Raw genomic sequence first — 25,072 nt, 5'->3', positions numbered from 1 at the left:
GGAGGATATCGTGTTTTTTTTTTTTTTTTTTTTTTTTATAAACATACATTTTTTCCGCCTACAACTTTCAATACATTTCTTAAACCTCTGTGCCGAAATGTTTTGTCTTAGTTTCGACGTGTAAGGTTAAAAATGCCCATAAATAAACAATTTTATTTCTTTAAAAAAATCATAAAATTTTAATTGAAATGCTTGATGTTCTTATAGTAACTAGCTAACTGTTTCGACCTCTTTGGAAAATGCGCACCTAAATTGTGTCGGGAAAAAATTGAGCGATGACAAGTATACACGTCAAACATAAAGTATGTGTAACATCAAATTATGTTGTGATGAAATGAACTTTTAATTTTTTTATTTCAATAATCACATTTATTTATTTATTCAAATTAACATACTTTTTTTGCATATGAACGAAAAGAAACATAAAAAATTAATTTATTATTTCTATTTGCTGTTAGAGAAGGGTATTGAGAAAAGCACGGCACAGCGCACAGAAATCTTTTATTTGTTCCTTTGATTTCGACTTGGTCTTAAAACATTTGAAACATCTTGAAATTTACGAATATGTTTTTTACTAAAATTGTAATTCAAACTGCAAAGTTTCACTACTTATTACTCCTGACGAATAAACTCGTCATGACGTAAAATGTTGTACTTTTTTCATGACAAGCATTCTCGTCAAAAACAGTTAATTGGTTAACAAATTTAAAATTCTGTGAAAGTTATAAAACATCAATGAAATGTTTTTCAAAATTCCTTGTTTAATTAGTGAGTATTAAGGAGTTATGTATGTGGATTTACTAGAATTGTAGATGAGATTTTAAACACAAACTCTGGAAAGAAAAAAAGTCCAAAATTAATATTCAGATATCATATTTGTCAAAAAAACCTTTAAGAATTTTACCAAATTTTATAAATATCGTAACTGATTTATATAAATAAACTTTATTAATAGTTCGTGCTTTATACAAATCGAATCTGTCGAATAGACGCTCATCAAATTTTGGTTTAAAGCACCGTGAAGATTCGTTTAATCGAGATTCTATTGCATGTACAAGGGATGAATCAAACTATCTGAAGTTAATATGAACAAAATTTTATAAGAAACAATCCTTTATTTCAACACACGGTTTCACCAGTAACAACAAGTAAAGTAACAATCTTCACATCTAACAACTGTTCTTCCGTCAGAAAGCTTCGTAGATTACCTCTGAAAAAAAAAGAAGAAAAAAAAAAATTAATGAGCATTAAGTACATTAAAAGTTGTTCTCTAATATCATTCATTTCAGTCTCGGTTTCTCTTCTTTTCTTTGATCCAAAATCTGAAATTTTCCCAAATAAAACCGACGCCATCACATCAACGTTTATCTGTGAGTGGCACACAAACCGGAAGAAGACTTTTGCTGTGGCAAAATCTTTTTAGGCATGGGTCGATGTGTTTGCCAATATAGCAATGAGTTGGCGGTGTCGGTGCTTCCAAAAAATCACTCAATTTTAATAGTAATGGAAGTTATGCTCAGTTTCTTTGCTAGCGAAGAATGCCCCCAACATAACTTCTGACTGAAAGTGGTAGAACATTATCGCATTTTGTAATGAATATTGATATCTTACGAGAGAATGACAGATGTGAATAGGCCTTCAGAAACAAGCACAGATCCAAATTCGCGATAGGGATGTTGCTACTTTAGACAAAGCTGAGCCACAGGTGACCAGGAAACTGCCACTACAAAAAGAATTTAGATGAGTCCTAAATTCCCTCCGCGTTCCCCAATACGGTGGAACACAGTGTAACCCCTCCCATCTTCAACCACTTAGCGAGTCACCGGAAACACTTCTCCAGCGACAAGGGGGTGGGTCAGGGGCAGTATTCTGTGTGAAATTCGACCCTGCTCAGATACACATGATGATCGAATTAGCAAAGTAGATAGTTGCCAGTCGATCTGATCCAAAAATTATTGGAGTTCTAAGAACTTATTTTCCATTGTGATATTTTCAGGATAAATTGATTTTTTTTGTTAACATTTGATTTACAAAAACCATATATTCAGATAAAAATCTTGCATTTTTTTTAAAATTTCAAAACATAATTCTTGGGATTTCTTTTTATCTATTCAAGATCTCTTGCAGATTAGAGGGCATTTTTGCGATTGGTTTGTTTGTAAGTCAGAATCTTTATTTAGAATCTTTAATTGTATTTAAATAAAGATAAATAAATAAATAAAAAAAATCTGAATTTGAAATTGGGCAGAGGACAGGTGGGTGGGGGGGGGAAGGACCTTGGAGGTTGCACTGTCTAAGGTCCCCTACTCCTAATTTAACCTCGTTCAAAAAACAAAAATTGCTTTATTTAGCTTCTATCGGCACAAAATGTTGTCTGATATCTTCACGATGTTCCATATTCTGAATGCCGGTCATTACCGTGAAGATGTCGTATCAATATTACAGGGTATTTTGTGCTAATAGAGGCGATTCTTAAGATCTTCCGGGCTCAGGAGTTCAGAATAATGGAATGTCCATGTTCTTCTTTGAAACCTAAGAACGATTCTCCACCCATTCAAAAACAGTAATAAAAGCTTTATGAATTGATATACAAAAGATGATATCTTAGCTGATAACACTTGGGGAAATATTTTACAAGGAAATGAATTTGACTATACTATATATTCTCACATTTTGTTTCAGAAAATATTAAACGTATGTTTCATCCTCCATGCCATTTGAATTTAATTTTGTGTCACTCTTTTTTTTAGTTTTCTTTTTGAAGTTTGCTGTTAAAACCGTCTGCTTTTATTAAGAACCTCGATAACAATAGTAGCCACATGGCAACACATTTGAAATAAAATCTCAAAATTCTGTCACAAACATGAAAACGGGACAAAATCTGATTACAAACATCCATCTTTACGGACATGAGAAAAGCAAATTAAATTGCCTAAAAACATATTAAACTCTTAAATCCAATATTCAGTTCAAATCGTTCTTCAAAGGGTTTATTTACTTACCACAGCTTATTTCTTGTAATAATAGCTTCCGTATCCGAGACCACCATAGAGACTGCTGTATCCTAAACCTCCATAGAGACTGCCATATCCGAGACCACTGTATCCGAGGGATGAGTAGGAAACAGCTGGTGCTGCGTAAGTAGAGATTGCTGGGGCAGCGTATGTCAAGGCTGCTGCAGCTGGAGCGGCATAGGTGTAGGATTTCTTGACAACGGCTGGTGCGGCTGCGACGGCCACTGGAGCAGCATAGCTCCTAACCACGGTGGCTGCTGGAGCAGCGACAACAGCGGGGGCGGCGTAGCTCTTGACAACGGTGGCTGCTGGAGCAGCGACGACGGCAGGGGCGGCGTAGCTCTTGACAACAGTGGCTGCTGGAGCGGCGACGACGGCAGGGGCGTGGTGGACGGCGTGGTAAGCAGCAGGGGCAACATAGGCAGCGCTCTTTACAACTGCTGGGGCGGCGGCGTAAGTGGCGATGGGGGCTGCGTGGTGAGTGGCGTAGGTGGTGGCAACGGGAGCATGCAGGGCGCTGTATCCGTAGTGCAGAGGACTATAACCATAGCCACCGTAACCATAGTAGCCGCTGAGGGCGACGGTGCAGGCCACCAAGGCGAAGAAAGCGGCGACGCTCTGGAAGGATTCGCTTTGTTAGTTTCTTCCATTGTTTCATGGTGCGAGCAATGATGGATGTATTTAACAGTTTAAAACATAAGTGATGATGAAATATATTTAGCAACACAAGGCATAAAAGATGCTTACTAACGCATTTAAGGGGAACAACATAACGAATCGCTTTAGCATTTATCTTCTTCCTTGCAACCTTTATATATTCAATATGGAATTATATGTATAATATACTAATATAATAAGGCCCCAGCAGAGCCGAATTGTTAAATATGCAGGAAGTAGCTAAGGTAGACAAATGGTTAACATCGCAAGAGAAAAAGAGCAAGGTCTCAATATTTTTTAGTAATATCAAAGTAATTACATTTTGATCTGCCTTTTAATTTATAAGCATCGCATACTTGAAATTCACCAAATCAAAATCCAGTATTCTTTTAAATTTCTCATGTTTTTAAATTCGTTTGCAAATTATTGGGGCTCATTTTTTTATTTGATGTTACTTGATTTACTCACAAGTCATGGTTCTCAGCTAATTTCATTTTTAAGTACATATATTGTATTAGCCATATTGTGAATTTTTTTTTCATTTAGCATATTATTTTAAAATTTCTATTCCTTGATACAGGAGACAGTGAAATCTATTCTTCTGAAAGTAACCCGTCATTAAATGTTTTGTTATTTCAGTTTGTAGTCATATTTTATACTTAAAAATTGCTTTATAAGCATTCAATTTAAAACTATTTAATTTTCAAGGTGGGAAGGGAAAAAAGGTGAGGTGTTTAAACTTCCTTTATCTAAGGATCATTAGATTCATTCCAGCAAACAAATTCTTTTCCACAATGATAATAAAATAAAAAAAAACTTATAATAGGAAGGGGCGATTCTTTTATGAGAGAGTGTACTAGAAAGTTTCAGGGGGACCACTTCCGCTGGTAAAATTTAATAAGATTTCTTTTTTTTAATTAAATCAAGAAATCAAAAAAAATAATACATTTATTAAAAATATTTTTTTTTTAATTTTTTATATAAAATTTGTTTCCTTAAACATTATTATGATCCCCCGATTTAGAAAATCGAAAGAAATCATCGTCACTTCATTCTTTTGCATTATTCTTTTTTAAGTTGGATAAACGATAAGCGAAGAAGAGTAAAATATTGTATCCTTTTTTTTTTATCTATTCGATTATATAATATATATTCTAAATAAAGAAACTAGATTAATCCATAGGGATCCTATCGATTAATACATATTTATAATTTCTCTGTAATCCATTCTCTAAAAATGATTTCTTGTATTTTTAATTTGTGTTGGGTGTGATCACATTTTAACTACGGAATATTTTGATTCTGTGGTCCGGTGATGATGAATGGTTAATGGTCCACTATGTCTACAAATTCTTTTCTAAAATGATATAAGTTCCCATTCCTTTCTTAACCACTCTTACGGTACAACGTGCTCACCAGGTCTTGGACAAAAACTTTTGATAATATATTAAAACTGGACTATTTCCTTAAAATGAAGAAGGATGATCCACGACTGTCGCTTCAAATCAAAGGCTGTTCATAAAATCTGGTCTTGTGTGTTTATATTATATGCGTGTTATTAAATGTATATTCTCTGTACAAATGAGAAGGAAAAGAAATTATAAATGCATTAAATAACATGCAGGAATTGCCTTCAAATTATAAAGTGATATTAGGAAACAAACATTAAAATAAAATTAAAAGTTCAAATAAGTTTAGTTCAAATAAATTTGGTTTCTTTCTTGATATACAGTTTTACCACGAAGGGCTTCAATATATATATATATATATATATATATATATCAGTGCCTGTCTGTCATATTGTCAAAAGCCACTACTGGGCCTATAATTTTAACCACTTACGAACACAAAATATCTAAATCCACCCCATAATTTTGACTGTCTTGGAGTTCCCAACACTGGGTTTGAATGCTCCAGGCTCTAGTCTTGTATGAACTGCCACGAGGACAGAATTTAAATGTATTGATATCGCTTTATATATATATATATAAAAGTAATATTATGAAGGGAGCGAAAAAATCATGGCCCGGTCAATGCTCCTCTTACTTTCAATAAGCTATTGTTCTCTATCAATTGGTGCACACTGTATATAATAATTTTAATTAAAACAATCAATAAATAATCAAAACTGATCATAAGTTTTGGAAATATTAAATAAATGCATTATCTTCGAGAAAACACAAGTAGTGCATAGTTTAAACACCATGGTGTATACCAATAAATGAGTGTAAAATTGATTGTATAATTACATTTTCCTTTCAATAATAGAACATGCGAAATGAATTGAAAGTGAAAAAAGTGAGGGAGAAAAAAAAGTCATTTTGATATGGCGCCATCTCTTAGAAGAAAATACAACTTATTTTGCATTTATGAATTTTAAATACATTTTGATATCGTTGGGTCACTTAATCAGAAATTTTGAAAAACTTATGACAAGATGCCATGATATTTGTAATAAAGAATTTTTAAATGCGAAACTAAAATGTTAAAAAAATTAAAATTTAGAAGATTTCTCGTTTTAGTATATTGATAAGGTGTCTGTTTGATTTGTCATTTTTAATGAACGCGACATGCTTCATATTTTTCAATAGTTCATTTCGTCATCCACTTCTTGATGCCTTAAAATATTCAACTTATTTTGCACTTTTTGAATATTTTCATCATTTTATTTTTATGTGATTGATCTTTTTAATTCAATTTTATTTTTATTAAAGATTTGGAAAGATTGCTACAAAATTGCCTAAACTTTACAATAATGAATTTTAATGAACGTTTAAAAAGCACTGTGCATCGAAATATTTCTTTTTAACACACTTACAGAAATATGGTTTTAGAACATTTATATTAGACTCATTTCATTGAGATGGTTAACTGTTTCTAAAAATGAAGTTTTGTATTAGATTTTTCATTTCGTTCTTGATGTGTCAACGTTTTGACATTTTGCACAGTTGTGCGATCTGTATGATAATTCCCTCTTTTATTATTTGAAAATAGATGCATTTAAATAAAATTTTGATTGCACGCGAGTGATGGCAATTATTAATAAAACACTTGATTCCCATAATATTTATTACTAGCTGCCTTTGGCGACCAGCCGGTTCGCCAGTATTACCGCTCGCTACAATTTTCAATTAAATATTTTAAGTAACTGGTCTCTTAATAGTTTCTCAAACAAAACATTTTTAATCTTCAAATTTTGATAGTCATACCAAACTTATACTGTTGTTTAGATCGTTTCGTTCAATTTACTATATATATTTTGCTAATGTGTTGTCATTTCCGGTAAAACTTCAACTTTAATTTAAAGTGGAAATGATGAAATTGCAATTAATATAAAGATATTTTTTAATAAAACCGAGCGTTTTATTTTATTTATCATCTTTATTGTTATTTATTTATTATTATTATTATTAAATATGAGTATTGCAAACAGAATCGCTCGGTATTTAAGTCTTATGTGAACTACAAAATATTTTTCATAATTTATGTAATATCTCAAAGAATAATTCAACAAAAATTTCTCAGATTCAGTATAAAATTCAGTTTTTAGTTTTGCTTTCAAAAAGATTGAAATGAAATCAATAATAATATTTGTTCCGGCCTATAAATATATTTCAAAAATTATGAAGTCTAAATTTAATGCAGTAAGGTATCATATTCTGAGAAATATTTTGGACACACCAAATTTTAGATAAATGAATGAATGTTCCTATTTTCCATGATCAACTAAGACTTATTTATAAAGTTTTGAATGTTAAAAATTTTGAAAAACTCAACATTTTCATAATCTTAGGCCAATTAATCTTGAGAAACCTGCGCGCTGATTGGCGTATTTTCTTTGAAACGGTCGATGGAAAATCTAAAATTATCCTTTTTTTATTGAATAGTAATATTCAAATTTTTATAAATCAGTCAGTTTAAGTGATTGATTTAGTTGATTGGAAATTAACTCTTTTTTATTTAAAATATTAGTGTTTCAAGAACATTTTGTTAATCGTGATTTCCACAGCAGAAGCTTTATGTAGAATCAAAAATTCGCTTTTTATTAGAGCATTTATTGAATCAAGTTACATAAAATATAATCATTTTCCATTTAGACCATTTTAGCAAATCTGTGTCTTACTAAAGATTTACAAATTAGCTGTGTGGCCGTGATTTGAATGGATATCCTGTTCACATTAAACAAAACTTGCCTTAAAATAAAACTGATTTATTGGATTAATAATACAGATAGTGTAAAAGATCATAAAATAACTTTTCTTGAATTTATTTTTTAGAAAAAATAATATTTCTTCTTTGTTTCATTTCCTACACACACGTGCCGAAAATTATATTTTTGGAGATTTCATTTCCAAAAAGATTTAATTTATTTTTAATTGGAGCTTTAATCAATGTGATGGCGACACTTTGAAAAAAGCTAATTTTTTCCCATGAATGTGAAACGTGCTCGTGCAGCTTAAATTTTATTTTTATTTTGTACGAAGAAAAAATGTTGAAAAATATAGTTAAAATATTTATTTAAAAATTCATTAAAAATAGAAATTTAATTTTAATGTTAAAACATTGGTATCATTTAAAAGATAAATTTTTTATCTTTAACTTCATATAAAAATCTTTTTTGTGCGGTAATATTTTCGGAAGTTATAGCAGAAACACGCCAAAATTTCGCTTAATTTTTAAATAAATAAAATTGTAATTAAAAATTCGAAAAAATAACCCAGAGGAAAAAATAACCCCACATTCTCGACCTCCAAGGTATACATGTGCCAAATTTGGTAGCTGTAGGTTCAATGGTCTGGCCTGTAGAGCGCCAACACACACACACACACACACACACACACACACACACACACACACACACACACACACACACACACACACACATTGAGATTTATTATAAGTATAGATAATGAATTATAAATAAAGATCTTGAAAAAATAAAAATATTTTCTTCTTTTTGGATGTAGTGAATGGATACATTTGAGATCTAAAAATTGTAAGCACCAAAAGCGAAAATGTTAGAAAATCACAATAAGCTGTTTACTGTGGAAATACAGTCCACACGAGCGTCCTTTTTATGTGCTCTTTTGATAGAGGATGAGTCGGCGTTTTCCACTTTAACCACATTATTAAGCGTTGTTCAAATTCAGCATTTAAAATTTTTTAAAAAATAATGGTATTTGATATTTTTTGCTTATATCCTTTACTGCCGTTTTATTAATAGCGCATAATACTTTGTAATGTTTTTTCAAAATTAATATAAGTCGTATCGCGTAGTTGCTGTCTGGAAATAAAATGTAAGACCGCTTTTTTTCCTCGCCTACTCGCGTTATTAATAATCTTAAATGCTTGTTAAAAATGAGTTTTTTAGAAATAAAAACAGCATTGTCGATCAATATACCCCCTCATCGCATAACAATTTCGTAATGGCACAAAAATGTTAATTACTTTCTCCTATACGAAGTATAAAAAAAAGTTGTCGTAATCGTCAAAAAATGAGAACACCAGATTTTGCTGAATTCCCGCGTTTTAGAACCCCCTTCCCCCAAATTCGAAAAACTCTTTTTTGGGAGATTTCCGACCGTCTGTCTATTTACGACAACGATGACTCAGAAATGCTTTGAGCTAGAACAGCGAAAATTTGGTTTTTGCAGATTTCTATCGAATTTTGAGCAAATTCCATTCAGTGGAAATCTGTCTGTCCGGCTATTCGAATATAAGTTAACACAAACGAAGAGATCTAGGTACAAAACGAAAAACGAAGAGAGCTAGATAGGTAAAATTCGGAATACAGCTTTAACACCTAGACTGTAGACACTTACCACATTTTGAGTTAAATGGCAATGAGCTTCTGTAGATTTGGTGTTTATTGTGTGGGTCCAAGTTTGAGCCGTATCCAACCAACAGTTCGCCGTCTGTCGGTCTGTACTTTCAGAAACATGTGAAAGTGGCACCTCACAAATGAAATGATTTAAATATATTAAATGTGTTATGGGATTTTGTGACTTTAAGTCACGAAAGTTTTTGTATCCAATTTTTGTAACAATCGGTTGGGAGAAAGGCGTCTCAATTCCATTTTCGATTTTCAAATATTGTTAGTCACATCCAGGTATTCAACACCAACATGCTCACCAAGGATGGCACGATAAATTTATTGAAAAAATTAAAAATTAAAATTAAAATTAAAAATTCATTCTAAAGGTTTCATAATATTGTACGCCAATGCATTGCAAGATGTTTTCTGAGATAACACCTCTATTAGAGTATGCGAGAAAGTTTTGGGAAGACCACTTCAGGTGTGTGTGTGTTTTTTTTTTTAATTTACTATTTTTATTGAATCGTATGCCATTGCATTGGAGAGTTTTTAAACACCACGATGAAAGATTCGAATAAAGATCTTTGCTTATAAATATTACGATGTGAAATATTCAGATTTATCAAAATCTTCATCATTTCATACATTCAAATGTATAATGCGATGTGTTCATCAATCGAATTCTGTATATCCTAAATTTTTCGAAATCGCTGTGGGTGGCTTGAAACATGAAAATTCGTCCCGATATCGAAATAGAATGGTTCGAAAATCACGAAACGTGTGAGTGTGGACGAAATGCTTGTTTATTTGCGTATGCACAAAAAAGTTGAATGCCTGGAAGTTGAATTGGAAGCTTAAAGTGACTTGAAGGGAATCGCTATGAATCGAATCCTGCACAAGAAATTCTATGGAAACGATCGTTATTTTCAGGGCACAAGCTGAGTGCGGATTGTGTTTAGTATAATTAGTACGAAGGACGAAACAACCGGTCGCCAAAGACGGCAAATCCCTACTAATCAAAAGATAAATGTGTAGGAATCTACTTGTGTATATGTATCTGTGTGTGCTAGACCACATCTGGCATTCATATATATACTTTGGAAATGAGAACCGCGGAACGATTTTTTCTTTGACATTTTAATTAGTTTTGATTCACAAAAAATGAAGCAAAATGTTGGCACTTTTTCGCAATAACTTTCGAAAATATGACAGCAGAAAAATTATTTTGGCTCTATGTTAAAATTTGAAGTATTATCTTTTCAGTGATACCAAAAATTTTCTCAGATATTTTTAATTGATTTTTCTAGATATTTGAAGCCTATTTTGTGAAGCAACTTTACTTTAATATTTCATTTACTGTTGTTAAGATCAAGATGATGTTTATTTTTTCCATACTGGCTTCATTAGTACTGGAGTTGGTTTCAGTTGAAGGCTTTCTTTTAATAATTTTTTAAAAATATTTTGTTGCATTTAAAATTAAAATTTAAGTTCAAAATCAGAAAACGGTAGAAAAGTTTTAAAGATCCTTCTGTTTTAAATAGTGGTACTTTTCCTATGATGTAACTGTATATATAAAAAAGCAGTCAATCGAAATCCATAGCCGAATGAACAAAACTCCTAAAATAGTATTAGTTCAATGTCTATCAAAATGTGAAGTTTACAAAATATTTTGCTAAATAAGCCATAGTTACACAAAATATTTAATTGAAGATTTTAGGAACCATTAGGAATGGGTCATGAAAGGAGGCTGGTTCTAAAGAAAGCAATAAATACTCACCAAAGACTTCATTGTAAGAGAAAAGCGAAGAACTTCTGCACTGCGAACAGAAATATTCGTGCCTTTCTGCTCCCAGGTGTTCTCTTATATACCTGCAGATTGCAAGACCTTGGGCCGAATCCTTGAAGTTTCGAACCTTATCAGACTTTGATTGTTGAGCCCTCCACGTTCGAAACCACGTAGAGATAAAAGCGGAAACCCCTTTCGCTTAACAAATGAGTGATCTACTTCCTATTCTTTATTGATTCAAGGAACAGGTTTTTCTGACTGTAAGAAGGCGATGTTGAACCTTTTCCAGAATTCTTTAAAGAAATTCATCTTTAAAAAAAATTCCGAACGGGGGATGGAGTATCGGATGGATGACGTGCTTCGCATTCAAAGTTGCAGAGAAGAATGCGCGTTCAGTTGTTGGAAGCGAATCATTACTCAGGAGAATTAATTGTTGTTCACAAGAATTTTACTTTCTCGTGGACGAAGGATACAAAGAGATAGTACCGAAATAGCGAAAAAAAAAATGACCTTGAGTCTTTACGTTTCAGGCATTTACAAACGCGTGAAACATGCATGTGGACTTATATTATTTGCATATTTGTGAACACAAATATTGAAAAATAAAATGAGCTAGGCGGATTAAGTTGATATATGGTCTTTATATCATATTTATAGATTTTTATCAAATTTCAATTAAAATCTATCATCTATCTGCCGAGATGCAAGTGAAAGCGATAACTAGAAAAGTTAAGCAGCTAAATGAGTTGAATTTAGTCCACAGTTTTGGCATCTTTTGAGTAGATCCGCTTTAAATTTTGAATCAAATTCATCAATGAGTTGCTCATTGATGAATGAACGACTCAAGAACGAAATGATTTGCACAACTGAAATATCGCGTGTGATCTTGTTTTTAAAATAGTCATTTCGTATCAAATTTGGATTTCAATCGGCTGACAAAGCTCGTGCATACCCGGTTCTTTCCACTATATTTTTTGGTGCAAAGACATTTTTTTAAGTATAAATAAAGAAACGGTTTCTTAAAAATAAATTGTGATGTACTTGTTAAAGTGCTTCAATAACCAATGGAATATATGTTTCAGATTTCTTTTGAAAAAGTGTGCATCAGATCTGCTTATAGGATCGGAAACTCTAACATTGTTTAATTTCATTTTTATATTGGGCAAATGGAAAACCAATCGAATCATATAGGTTAATCAATCGAATGCTAGTGGAGGGTCAACAAACGGGTGTTAGAAATCTGTGAGCAATAGACGACCTGCGACTTGATGCAACTGTTTCCGTTCTCTTATTTTGCGCAAGTCCCACGAATTTCAGCCATCCCGAAACATCTTAATGATTCATCGCTATTCATTTGCGGGAACTTATTCTCTGTGGACACTATTAAACAATGGACTGAGCATTGTTTTCTTTTCTGGAACTTCTCGTTATAACGGGAGGGGTGTGGGGAGGTTGCCATTCTTTTTTTTTTTTGGTAAGAAAATAGATCTGTGTCACAGAAGACATTTAATCTACTTAAACGGAATGCATAAAATTCTGTTTAATAATTTATTACTACATTTTCCAGGCAATTTTACAAAATTCTGTATTAAAATAGGATTCAATTCCCCCCCCCCTCTCAGACTTCCCAAAGTCCCCCGCCAAATATAGCAAATTTGGCATTTGCTTTTGTCTCCGCAATTGTAGTTGTAATTCAAATTTTGGTTTCAATTGTGGAAAATGCGTCTAAAACACAAATTCGCCTTTAATAGAAAGTTTGCTAAAAAGGTTTAAAGAGATCGTAGAGCATATTTAGTGTTCGTGGTATTTTTTAAAAGTAAAATATGCATTTTGAGCTTTTTCCTTTCGTTCGTTTTCATACAGATGCACCATTCTGATTTCAGGACGTCATATAGAATTCCATCATCTTAAAGTGCTGTCTTTCTGAACCATTGCGCTCCCAGACAAACAACTCCTTGACAGATGGTGTCCGAAATTTCTTAACATTTCGATGATAAAAATATGAAACAAATTTTACTTATCAAAATGTTTGCATTTTTGAGTTAACGTATTCAGGTATACATGGCTGAATAGACATGTAGTTTGCAACAAAAAATTATTAGAAATCTCCAGGTTTATCATGTTTACAGACATATGGGCATAATTTCAAAGAAAGTGTGTGTGTGTGTGTGTGTGTGTGTGTGTGTGTGTGTGTGTGTGTGTGTGTGTGTGTGTATGTGTGTGTGTGTGTGTGTTTTGCCTTTATTTTGTGTCTAGGAGTTCTAAAATACGAAGATTCATTCAAAAGTCGATGTCTGTTATTTTAGCAACTAGAATATTTACTCTTTGCTTAGGAGAAAGTTTTAATAAAATCCTCCAATTTTCTTTTGAGAAAATATGTATGGATGGAATATGCCATTACGTCAGATAAATGTTGCATTTGAAATATAACGTTTTTCTGTATTCATATGAAACCAATCAAAAGACATAGATAACGTCATGTAGGAATGAGTGAAGACTGTTGGTTGACAATTGTTTTTCTTAACCTAAAAATGGAGCATTTCGGCTGAAAAAAGTAATTCAAATGATATCTTTAAAAATGTCTGTAGAATGAGTTATTGTATGTAAATTGTGACATGTGTTATACATGACGAAAACCAGCAGGAGCGGTAACCTCCCCGCCTCTCAAAATATTTCCACATACTCTTTTAGACATTAATGTAACTATTTTTTATTCAATCCAATTGAGACCAAAATCCAGAATCTGACATAGAAAAGATGCCGTCACAAAATCGCATACCATATTTGATATATTTAAATCATTGCGGTTTTTGAGTTGTCAATTTTATATGCTTTTGAATGATCAGACCGACAGACATTAACTCCTTGTTGGATTTGGTTACAGGTTTCTGGTATTTATATCAGGGGCATGGTGGTAAAGTCTCGGCTTCGGAACCGGAGGGTGACCCGATTCCGCCCAAGAGCGGGTCTAGTGCACGTTAAATCCGTCGGAGCCAAACAACCTCCTGCTGGTGTGATTGGAGAAGCGATGCCAGCTCCGATAATATAGAGGTAATATTCTACTATATAAATGTTAAATTTATGTATTGAAGTTTATCCATCTAGCTCGTGTTTATTTGTATTCGGAGATACAAACTTCCTCTGGCTCACAACTTTACAGAAATGTGCAAATTGGATAGAACGATGGCATACCAAAATCCTTCTGCCTAGATCAAAGCTATTCTATATTATCTTTGTCACAGACCGACCGACAGACAGTCGTTTTCTACAGAATGTGTTTTTCGTGCGCAACTCGGAGATTCGTCAAGATCTCGAATTTTTGACAATTCCAATCTTTTCTCAATGCGGAACTTAGTTTCTGAATATCCTTCCTTAACGTAAATGTAATATTCGTCAAATTGCTACAAGTGTGTGTGAGAGAGAGAGTTGGTGCTCTGCATTATATATTTAATCCTTGATTTTTTTCCCCATTGCTCAATATAAGAGAATGAATTTGCTTTCAACTGCGAATTTACATGATGTACCAAAGTAAAATTATATTATCATAATGCATGTCAATGCAATGTATATTAATGTGCAATTTGAAATAGAATATATAGACAAAAAATTTTATTTGCGCAATGATGTCATTAAAAATGTGTCATAGTCAGTGTATCGGTTCCTTCGGAAGGTCTACGCAAACAATAAACAGAGAAGAGGAATCTGCTAAATGAAAAAAATGTTCATGTCTGCCATAATCCGATGCTGCAAACTACTTAACTTAACGAATCAGGAACATTAAATTGTGTAAAAAAGGATTTGATTATAGCGGAATACAAAGGCGCCAATTTATAAAAAAAATCATCAAATTTAATATAATTAGACTCTTTTGCGAGGAATACTTTTTTCTTTAATTCAAATTAAGTATGGCAGTAAATGGTAAGAAAAATTCTTCTCGTGGCATTGTAAACATCTCTTAGGTCATAAAGTTCAAGATTTTCCATATAACAAATCTAAACTTCACTTTTTTTAAAATCCACTGAGGCAAGAATATTTGCATAAAAATGCTTTTTCTGCTGTTAAAACAGGTACCCAAGCCATTAAAAGGTCCTATTTGCATCTCTATGAATGAGTGTTCTTCCTTTATATTTTAGCGTCGGTCCACTAATTGGAATATTTTAAAATGGTAATGTTTATAACTTAGCCAGGAGTGGAGGGTCTTCTGTCGAAGCCTTATTCGGGAATGGGCTGCTCGTAAGTGTGGATTTTGCTGCAACCTGTCTTTGGAAAGTTTAAAAAAATATATATGAGGGAATTAAGTTTGATTGTTTGTGAGCATAAAAAACTCAAAAATACTTTGAGTTAGCGAGATAAAATTTGGAATATAGTCTTTAGACCACGTTTGCAGATTTCTATCAAATTTCGAATGAAATCCATCCAGAGGATGTCTCAATGTTGCTGTTTGATTACTATAATTTTACGCAATAACAAATAAAACAAGATGGATGACATTCGATGACAGGGATAGCATCTGAAAAGCAGACCTGCATCACATTTCGAGTCAAATCCTTCACGGATTCTGTCGGTGTGTGCATTTGCATGAATACAGACTTCAACACAGAATGACTCCAATCAATAAATTTCGATATGTGATCTTCTGACTACTCTCATTGTAATTCTGTATCAAATTTTGATTCCAACCGGTCTGAATTCTGTTTTCTGGTATTTGTATTTTAACCGCATCTCGTCCGTTCATTTCCGAATATAGCACGTTCAGTGTCTTTTTTGTGTAAAAATGATCTCCAAATGGCATGATGTTAATGACACACAAGTACCGATTTTCTTTCCTGTACTACAAAGTACACAACTGTTATGAGTGGGACTTGGAAAAATAAAAATTTGGACACTTGTGACGTTCTCGGCCTTGCCCAAAGTCTCTAATTTTGGGCACGTTTAAGAAGGGGGATAACACCTTTATTGGAGAGAAACTTTGAAGGGAGAGATGCCTTAGCTAGTTTAATAATCTTATGTTGCAGATTGTTTACTGTCTGCAAATTGCGTTAAGGTGAAAAAATAGATCAGACATTCTACGTTAAACCTGGAGTCACTACATTTGTCACCCAATTTATTTCTTGAGAAATAGTTACTTCCTAAGGTTTTTTAAAAAGGTTTATTACATTTTTACATAAATCGGCCGACATTTTATGACCTTTATCAATAACTTTAAGCAAACATAAATTTTATACCATTTTGAAATTCAAAAGTTCAATTCAAAATTCAAATGTTTTTTAGTGATATCCCATCTCTTAATAAATTTTTCAAACTTATTTTTAGCAAGCATAATGTGTTCCCAAATCTTACGAATGCGTCATGCGAAACACTCGCTCATAAAAAACTTTTCTTTTTCTTATGGGAATCCATATAAAATAAGACAATGTATTCCATTTTGAAAAAAAAAATTCCCAAACAAATTTATAATGCACGCTTTTAAAAAAAATTTGTCAAGAATGCCTACGATTCAAAATTTGGGAAAAATGAGGTACACTATTGACGTTAAAAGGGTTTATAATGCGAATAGCTACTGCCTTATCAGAGTGGTGCTTTTCAAATGCCATAATTTCCCACGCTTTCAGCATCTTCCTCATTTCATAAGAATGTTATCCTTCTGTTGCGTCTATTATTTCTTCTTGTCCTGACCCTCTCTGTTTTTTGCTCTGGAGTGCAGCTCTTCGAATCTTATGTCTGTGTTATTCCCCCAGCTCATCGATGTCTTTTCTATCTTAACTCTGGCCCCATCATCTTGGCCGGAGACACAAAAAAACTCCTCTAATAAGATTCCACAGGCACTTGCTCGAACTCCTCGAAGTCGCGTCTGACAACGCTATCCTGTCAAAACTTCTTTCATGTAAATTGAAGGACTTTCTTCAAAAAAGCACTCAACACATACTGATACAGGCCAATACACCATATGACGTCACGGTGTCTCCTCGCCAATCATTCTGCGAAACATCGCTCACTAAACGAGTCACTTTGTTTTATTTTGTTTCGCTCGTTATGCCAGGTGCTCGTCAAGCGAGGTTTGACTGTGTTTTACAAGAATATTTTTAATTGCCTTATGCAATTGCATTTAAATGCACGCGCGTTTAGATTATGTTAAATCTGTTTTTGTGCGTTATATTGCGCTCATTAAAAGCAAATATTGAAACTGACATAAAGATAGATGAATCAAAGTTAAAGTATTCTTGCATGCTTCTGACTAGAGGTTCGAACCTCTCGTGAATTTTTCGAAAGAAAGAAGGATCGCCTCTTTTTTTCGTCATTTTGATACATTTTCATGATTACCTGTTTTTCAAAATTGTGAATACAATCGATAAGCAAATCTATAGATTCCTGTATTTTCAATTTTTGGAACAACACCCAAATATGTTCGATTTAAAAAATGAAATCGCCATACTTATAAATTTCGATCCATCATATCATTTGATTTATCTTATACAATATAAATATAAATTCTTCCGCTATGCTTTGTCGACCTTTCAGATCTGCCTGAGTTGAAAAAACACATTTCTGGAATTAAGTTTTGGTGTTGGGCTACCCATTCGGTAAGCCACGGACGTGAAATTTGGTTTGTGGTCTTTCCACAAATGAGCAGATTTGTACGAAATTTCAGGTGAAGTCCTTGCGCAGGATCATGCATAGATGGATGAAATGGAGAATTTCACTAGATCTGCATCGGGCCCCATTTATGGATAGGCCCTTCATTCTTGGGAAGCCCGAGGCAGGCCAGATGTAACAGAAGTAAGTTGTAGCATGCATGTCATGCCATGGATTTTGCACATTTTTTATCACAATGTTCGATAAATACGATTCTTATAGTGGGTTCTATTGTGTCGGTACCCAGCCGAAACGAATAGAAACGAACATGTGCTCTAAAAAATGTAGGTAGTAAAATAGAGAAAAGCTAAACCTCGAGCTAAAATCCCTTGCGAACATTTTAGCTAATAAATAGAGAAAAAAATTTGTAAATTTTGATTTTATGCAAGTTTATTTATTGTTTCTAAAAATGTTTTTACTTATTAACTTCATCTATGAATTACGTTTGAAAAGCTTCTTTGATTTTTTACTATTACAACTTCCCCTCTATTCAGGGCTATTACAGCTGACTCGTTTCAAAAATATTCCCGGTGTTATAACCAACAAAATTGTTAAATACTTTTTATGCATATGCATTTTATGCATTTATAATCATGGAATCGCGAATACTTTTAATAATATAAAAGATTTTCCGAATTAATCCTTGAAATAAAGAATTAAAGTACTAATCCTTGTCTTATTCCGTTTGTATTCAAGAGAGGTGAGGATACAAACGGAGAAAATTTTGGTTTCTCTGTGATTGCTCACCCATTTATAGCGATGAAAAGATGTATCGAACTGTATATCATAATATTAACCAAAGTTTTTTTAAATGCCAGCATATGCACCCATTTAATAAAAAGTGACATTAATGTGTGTATATTTTGTTTCGATTGTTTCGGATACAAATATGATTTATAACAAGAAAAAAAAATGTCTCTATTTTCCGTATTAGTTCCTTTTTAACGCATTCCGTTTATTTAAAATTAACCGTCTGACGAATAGTTTATTCGCCTGGAATATTGATTTTTTTAGACTGTTAAATCGTGGAATATATTTTTCAAAACATGTTCGTCTCTCTTTCATATTTTCTTTCCTCTGACTGAATGTATTTCTTGATGACAATATTCAGAACATAATATTTCCATTAATTATCTAAACGAAGCGTTGAATTTAATGAATCTGTCAAAATGTAATTAAAACCTATTTCAGAAACGAAACTAAAAATTTATTTCGGAATCAAACTAAAAAAAAGAAGAAAAAAGTAGAAAAAAAAGCATCAATGTATTTAGAGAGAGCAAATGCAGCTACTATTAAAACACAGATGAATCTAGACTGATTAGACTAGCCGGATTCCTATTTTATTTGGTTTAATTTTGATTCCCTTTTTTTCCTTGTAAATTTGGTTTATATAACTTATTAGTATATATATGTATATATTAATATGAAAAGAGAGAGGGCGATTTATTATATAAGGTGTCTTAGCAATTTCAAGATATAGTAAAGAAGATGAAGGAAAATAAATATTATTGAAATTTATTATAAAATAAGGAATAGAAGTTAAAATTTCTTTATGATGATGATGATTGCATGCGTGCATGCTATGGATAAATCATGGCATGCATGATTAAAAATCCTGCGAGACGCTCTCCTTCTGAGACCATAGGATATTTTAGCAAATGAGTCCGGCAGTTACTTCTGAACTACAGGTGGCCAATAAAAATAAATTTTTCAAAATGTAGTATAATTTTTCATTTTTTAATTAAAAATTTAAGTTTTTTGCTAATAATTTTGCAATACATTACTGAACGAAATCATTTTTATATCACATTAACCTCCTGACTTATGTATTTACTCAACTTCTTAATTAGAAGACACATCCTATTTCGGATATTTATTATTTTAATTATAATAACATAAGAATATTTGAAGCTTTTTTAAGAGATTTTTGCATTTTAAATTACTTTTATTTAAATGCAAACTTAAAATTAAAAATTCGATGCGCGAATCAAACTCCTCCTTGTATAGAAAGAAGTTAGAATCCAAGAAATAATCATTTTAGTGGAAACATTATTAAACGATTATGCCTTTGATACTTATAAATTTATTATGTTTAAGTCAGGATGAGCATGAAATAATTTTCGCTGTTTGAAGTCATTTGTAAGCAAATGAATGATCGAAATGAAACCAAATTTCATAAAGAGACTATGGAAATGAGTCTTAGAAAACAAATTAAGAAAAACAAAACTCTGTCACCAATGCAACAACGTGCAAGATCAGCGCCTTAAAACTATTGCTTGCGGCACACTTAGACTGAATAATAAGGTTCTTTTTTATGAGTTTTTTGCAGCCACACTTTTATCTGCATTTTTTCACCACTCCGGAATTAATGAAAGTGTACTTGTGACCTGTTTTTGTTGCTGCATGGCCAGAATCTCCCCTCGGGTGACTTTTGTTGCTGAGTTTTTTTCCCCAGAATTTATCACCTACCTGGCTTCACATGAAATTTGGATTCATTTTTTCATTGGTTTCAGCTACAAAGAGAAAAAGTTATTCTATGGGCACCCCATGTATTTTCAAATTTTTCAGTTTCATTTACAGTGATAATACTCAAACGCATTATGACGACATTAAATATACATTTTTTTTTGTCTCCAAAATGTGTAGATTATTTAGTTAAGGGGATGTTTTTCTTTTTTTTTTAAGAGATGGATCAAATCGAAAGTAATATCATACTTGGATGTTTCGGACTAAAACCTCGAATCTTCCTAACACTTAGGTTTTTAATTACTTTTATTTTTTGTTTCGAAAAATTTATTTTCCATGCATGTATTTAAAATTAAATATTTTAAATTTTGAGAAATACCGAGAATTTTTTATCAGAAAAATTTCTCCTACATTGGATCATAAAGACTCCTTTCCATTCGAAGATCAATTGAGTCTAAAAAATAAGAATAAAATAAGAATTCTGTTCGGAGACAGTTCAATGGAATGCTATGTATATTTCTTCTTATTTTACTTTATTATTTTGATTTCTGTTAGCAGTTTAGTTGAACTATTACAAAAAGTATCAATATGTGGAAAAGATGAATAACTTATTTTTTTTTATCAATCACCTTTGACGGCCAGCTTGTTTCCACATATTATTAACGTTTTGGGTTTTTAAATATTAATATAAAATGTATATTTTTAAAATTTCATCTTATATTTTTCTGTCTTATCAAATGATGAGTTTTGGAAGATATAATCATACATTTCCTTAAGTAAATCGTAGTAATTACCGGTTAAGAACTGTTTTCGGCCAGATTAAACTTTGACGATTATTTCTTGATTTCTTTTACATCTTCTTTTCTTTGAGAGTTTTCAGTGAACCCTAACCAGAGCAAATATTTATAATAAGGTTTTGCAGTTTCATGAATCAGCGAAGCGTTGAATTAAGTAAAATGTTCAATGAAACAGTTTGAAACATTTGTATGGCGATTTTTTCGCCTTTGAATGCTGTCATTCGTCACTGTTCATTCTCGGCAACATTCCATGCTTTTACGCACGAGTCGTTTATTTTGTCAAAATAAGGTTACGAAGAAAGCTTAAGGAGATATTTATATTTATCAATAGGGTGAATGCAGATTATTCGCGAAATTTGGTGGTCTGATAACTCATCTACCTGCGTACCAATTCTTAGCAAAGTGCAATCGTGGAAATCTGCCAATGAACAGCAATAAGAGCTATTTCTGTGTCAAGTACGTTAGCGTTATATATATATATATATATATGTATATAAAGTGGTCAGAATGAAAGCATCCCTACCCTGAGTTCTCTATACAGCGAACTATTCAGTGTAAAGGCTCCAAAATGAAAAAGAATTCGTTCCAGAATCACCGAGAGATGGCGCTATACAATAGAAAATATGCTGAAAAGACACAAAACACACATTTGTAACACCTTTTATTCAAACATATCAAACACTTAATCACAAGGGCCTTATCGATACTTGAGAAATTGTACAATAGGGTTGGTTCCCTTCCTCAAGATGTAAAATCTGCATTCTATGGAGAACTTGTTCAACTGCGGATCGTTATGGGTCCATCGAGATGCTTCTCACATGCAGAGTGATGCTGTCTTTCAAATTTACCAAGGTTACCAGACGTCCTCGACAAACAATATTTTTTTAGATATTCCCAAAGCCAAAAATCGCAGGGATTAAGATGTGTAGAACGAGATGGTTAGGCTGCTGGAAATACTCGATTCATTTCTGTATCAATAGTAAAATGCAGATGAATAAATTGCTATACACAGAGTTCAACGTGTGGAGGCGCTCCATCTTGGTACGTACTGTTGCACTTGGTGTACAACAAATGTTTCGAGCATACTTTGGTACCTACTGACCATCACAGTGCATGCCGCAGAGCCACTGAATGTAGCCTGTTCGAAAAAGAAAGGTCCAAGAATAAACGTGGCTGGGAATCCACTCCAAATTGTTCCTTTCGGTGAGTGAAGTGGAATACCCTGGAAGGTACAAGAGTTTTCCTTGTCCCAAATTCGACAGTTTTGGGTGTTAAATTTGAATGTGCTTCGTCGGTCTACAGAATCTGCCCATGTATCCATTTCAACTCTAGCCAAAAATGTGAATGCAAAGTTCCATCGCTTTTCCCTGACGATGAGCAGCGGCTACTGATAGTGACGAATTTTGTATGTATAAAAATGCACCCTTTTTCTCAGTAAGTTCCGCACTGTATTGTAGGGAGTCTGCACGTGCACTACAACAGCCTACAAGGATACTCATTTATTGCTCAACAATAACGAGGGCAACAATCGACTCTTTTAGATTTTCTATGACATCTAAAAGGGTCGACCCGACTGAACTCTAAGATCTTCAGCTTTCTCGTGTCGAGCGAACATTCTCCTGAGGAATTGTGGAAGTAATGGTTTTGCATAAATTTTTAAGTCGACGAAACTCTCGAAGTGCAGCTTCAGAATTTTCCTTTATTTTCATAAAGCAACTTAACAAGCAAAACGTTCTGGCAGGGTGACAGCCGTCACTGATAAGAATGACTTTTTCCCAGTTTTATCCCCTTTTACGCCCAAAACAGCAGTAGCAAAAAAAAAAAAAAAAAGCGTTCGCGTAAAACGTTTTCCCATGTCTTGAGTAGTATTTAAAAAAATTTGGAGTATTTACACTGAGTAGTTCTCTGTATAGGGAGAAGGGATGTTTTAAAACTGACTACCTTGTGCGCGTGTTGGAAAATGAAATTCTATTTTTCAAGGTTAAGTAAAAATCTATCAATGTGATGAAAAGTGTAAAATAAAAATTTAATATATTTAAAAAGTTATTAAATTAATCGTTGAACACTTAGATTGTTTAAATAGATCAAAAGTGTTTTTTAAATAATTTTTAACTTAGAAAAATATTTTTTAGTCTTTTTTTTAATGTAAAAATTTGGAGCTCATGGCATTTAAAAAGAAAATTATTCTGTGACAACAGACTTATAAAGACATAAACAATGTTCGCGAAAGTAATAGACATTCGAACATCAGGAAATGCATTCAGCTTGAAGGCATTTTTTGACAACTCTCTTATTTTAGATTAAACTGAATATTTCGAAAATGAATGCAGATATCGAAATAAAATTTTTACCAGGTGTTTTCTTTTGTATAAATGCATTTATATACAGTTTCAAAAAATCCTCTCAAATTGAAAAAAAAAATATTTTCAAAGTTTGTGTGTGTGTGTGTGTGTTTTTAATTTTTGTAAAATTTATTTATTATTATTATTTTTTTTTTTTACTTTTTCATACGATTTATATAAAAAGAAGATACTGTGATTATATAAAAAAATCAAACTAAAGACCTTGACGTATCTTCAGATTTCAGACGATCCTGAGTGCGCAAATCATATTTTTGAAATTGTCTATCTGTCTGTGAATGCAGTAACTTAAAATCACTTTGATCTTGACGGAGGAAATTCGATACAAAGACTTGATCCCAAGTTTGTAGATTTTGAGCAAAATCCAATCGGAGTAGCTCTATCTGCCGATTACAGGGGACCTCTGTAACTACAAAACGTAAAGAGGTAAGAAGATGAAATTCTGTACTCGGACCAAAATATCAAATTTCAAACGAAACCCTTCTGGAGACTGACTGTCTGTCAGTGTGTGCTTTCGCATATGCATAAACGCTACAATTGAAACTTAGGTTATTGAAATGTGGCTTTATTATTTTAAGTGTGGATTTCTTAACAAATGTTGAACCCATTGCTTCCAATTGTGGGTCGTTTCATGGTCTGTACTTTTTCATGCATGTTATGATTTAAATAAATGAAATGTGGTATGTGATCTTATGATTACAATGAAAGATGGATGTCAAATTTTGGTCAGAATAAAAAGGAGAAAGAAGTTCAACATATAGAATCGAATTTCTGATCGTTGTGTCTTGACAATATGCCGGCGATTTATCACCCAAAACATACACCCGTGTATCGATATTTCCGTCGCCAATGATACACAATGGCCTGTTTTCTTTACTGCATTATAAAGCGTACAGCTCTCATGTTAGGAAATAAAAATATGGGCATTTTCGGCATTCACCGACCTGCCCAGAGTGCAGTATTTTTATGGTGGGAGGGGACTAATACTCTAAGTATTTTAAAAAGCAGAGGGAGGGGAGTGTGGACCACTCCGCGCAGTTCCATTTCCTTTCTGACCTTATCAAACGATCTTAAGACTCGCTCATTTATAGACCTTTTCAATACCCATCATTTTTCAGTTTGGATTTTTTTAGGAAGAGCGACTTTTTATTTAAGCATGAAAAACTGAACATAGCTTTCTCCTGCACGATAGAAGGAAGCAAATGTTGCGTTGGAAAGCCAACCCATCCATTGACCCCATCCGCCTACATTTGGAGACACATTTTTGGAAAATGGGTGAGTTAAAAAAAAAAAAAAAAAAAAGCGGATAGTGCCGAATAACTCAATGAGTGTTTGGCGTCAGCCAAGTTTATTGACTTTCTCTCATTTTTTCATGACTTTGATCGATATTTGAGTGAAACTTCCGCTGCAGATTTCAGGGATGATACACATGTCATGAAAAATGATTAAAATATCGGAATGAGAAAATAATAACGTATTTATTAATTTTCATTAAATTAAAAATTTAATGAATATTTAATTATTTCATTAAATTAAATTATATT

At 32.7% G+C, this 25,072-nt stretch overlaps 1 protein-coding gene across 1 annotated transcript in view; it reads right to left on the bottom strand.

The window, feature by feature from the left end:
• Positions 1–1,095: 1,095 nt before the first annotated feature.
• Positions 1,096–25,072, bottom strand: part of LOC129958598 (calphotin-like) — a 42,269-nt gene continuing 18,292 nt past the window's right edge. Inside the window, exons 4-5 of the mRNA XM_056071187.1 lie at positions 3,003–3,632; positions 1,096–1,210 (exon numbers count right to left, since the gene is read on the bottom strand). Coding sequence (XP_055927162.1) covers positions 3,009–3,632 — 624 coding nt within the window. The 3' untranslated portion in view covers positions 1,096–1,210; positions 3,003–3,008. The remainder of the gene's footprint in view (positions 1,211–3,002; positions 3,633–25,072) is intronic.

This window comes from Argiope bruennichi, chromosome 2 (genome assembly GCF_947563725.1).
Source record: "Argiope bruennichi chromosome 2, qqArgBrue1.1, whole genome shotgun sequence".
Lineage (NCBI taxonomy): Eukaryota > Metazoa > Arthropoda > Arachnida > Araneae > Araneidae > Argiope > Argiope bruennichi.
This window is presented reverse-complemented; position numbering and strand designations above follow the sequence as displayed.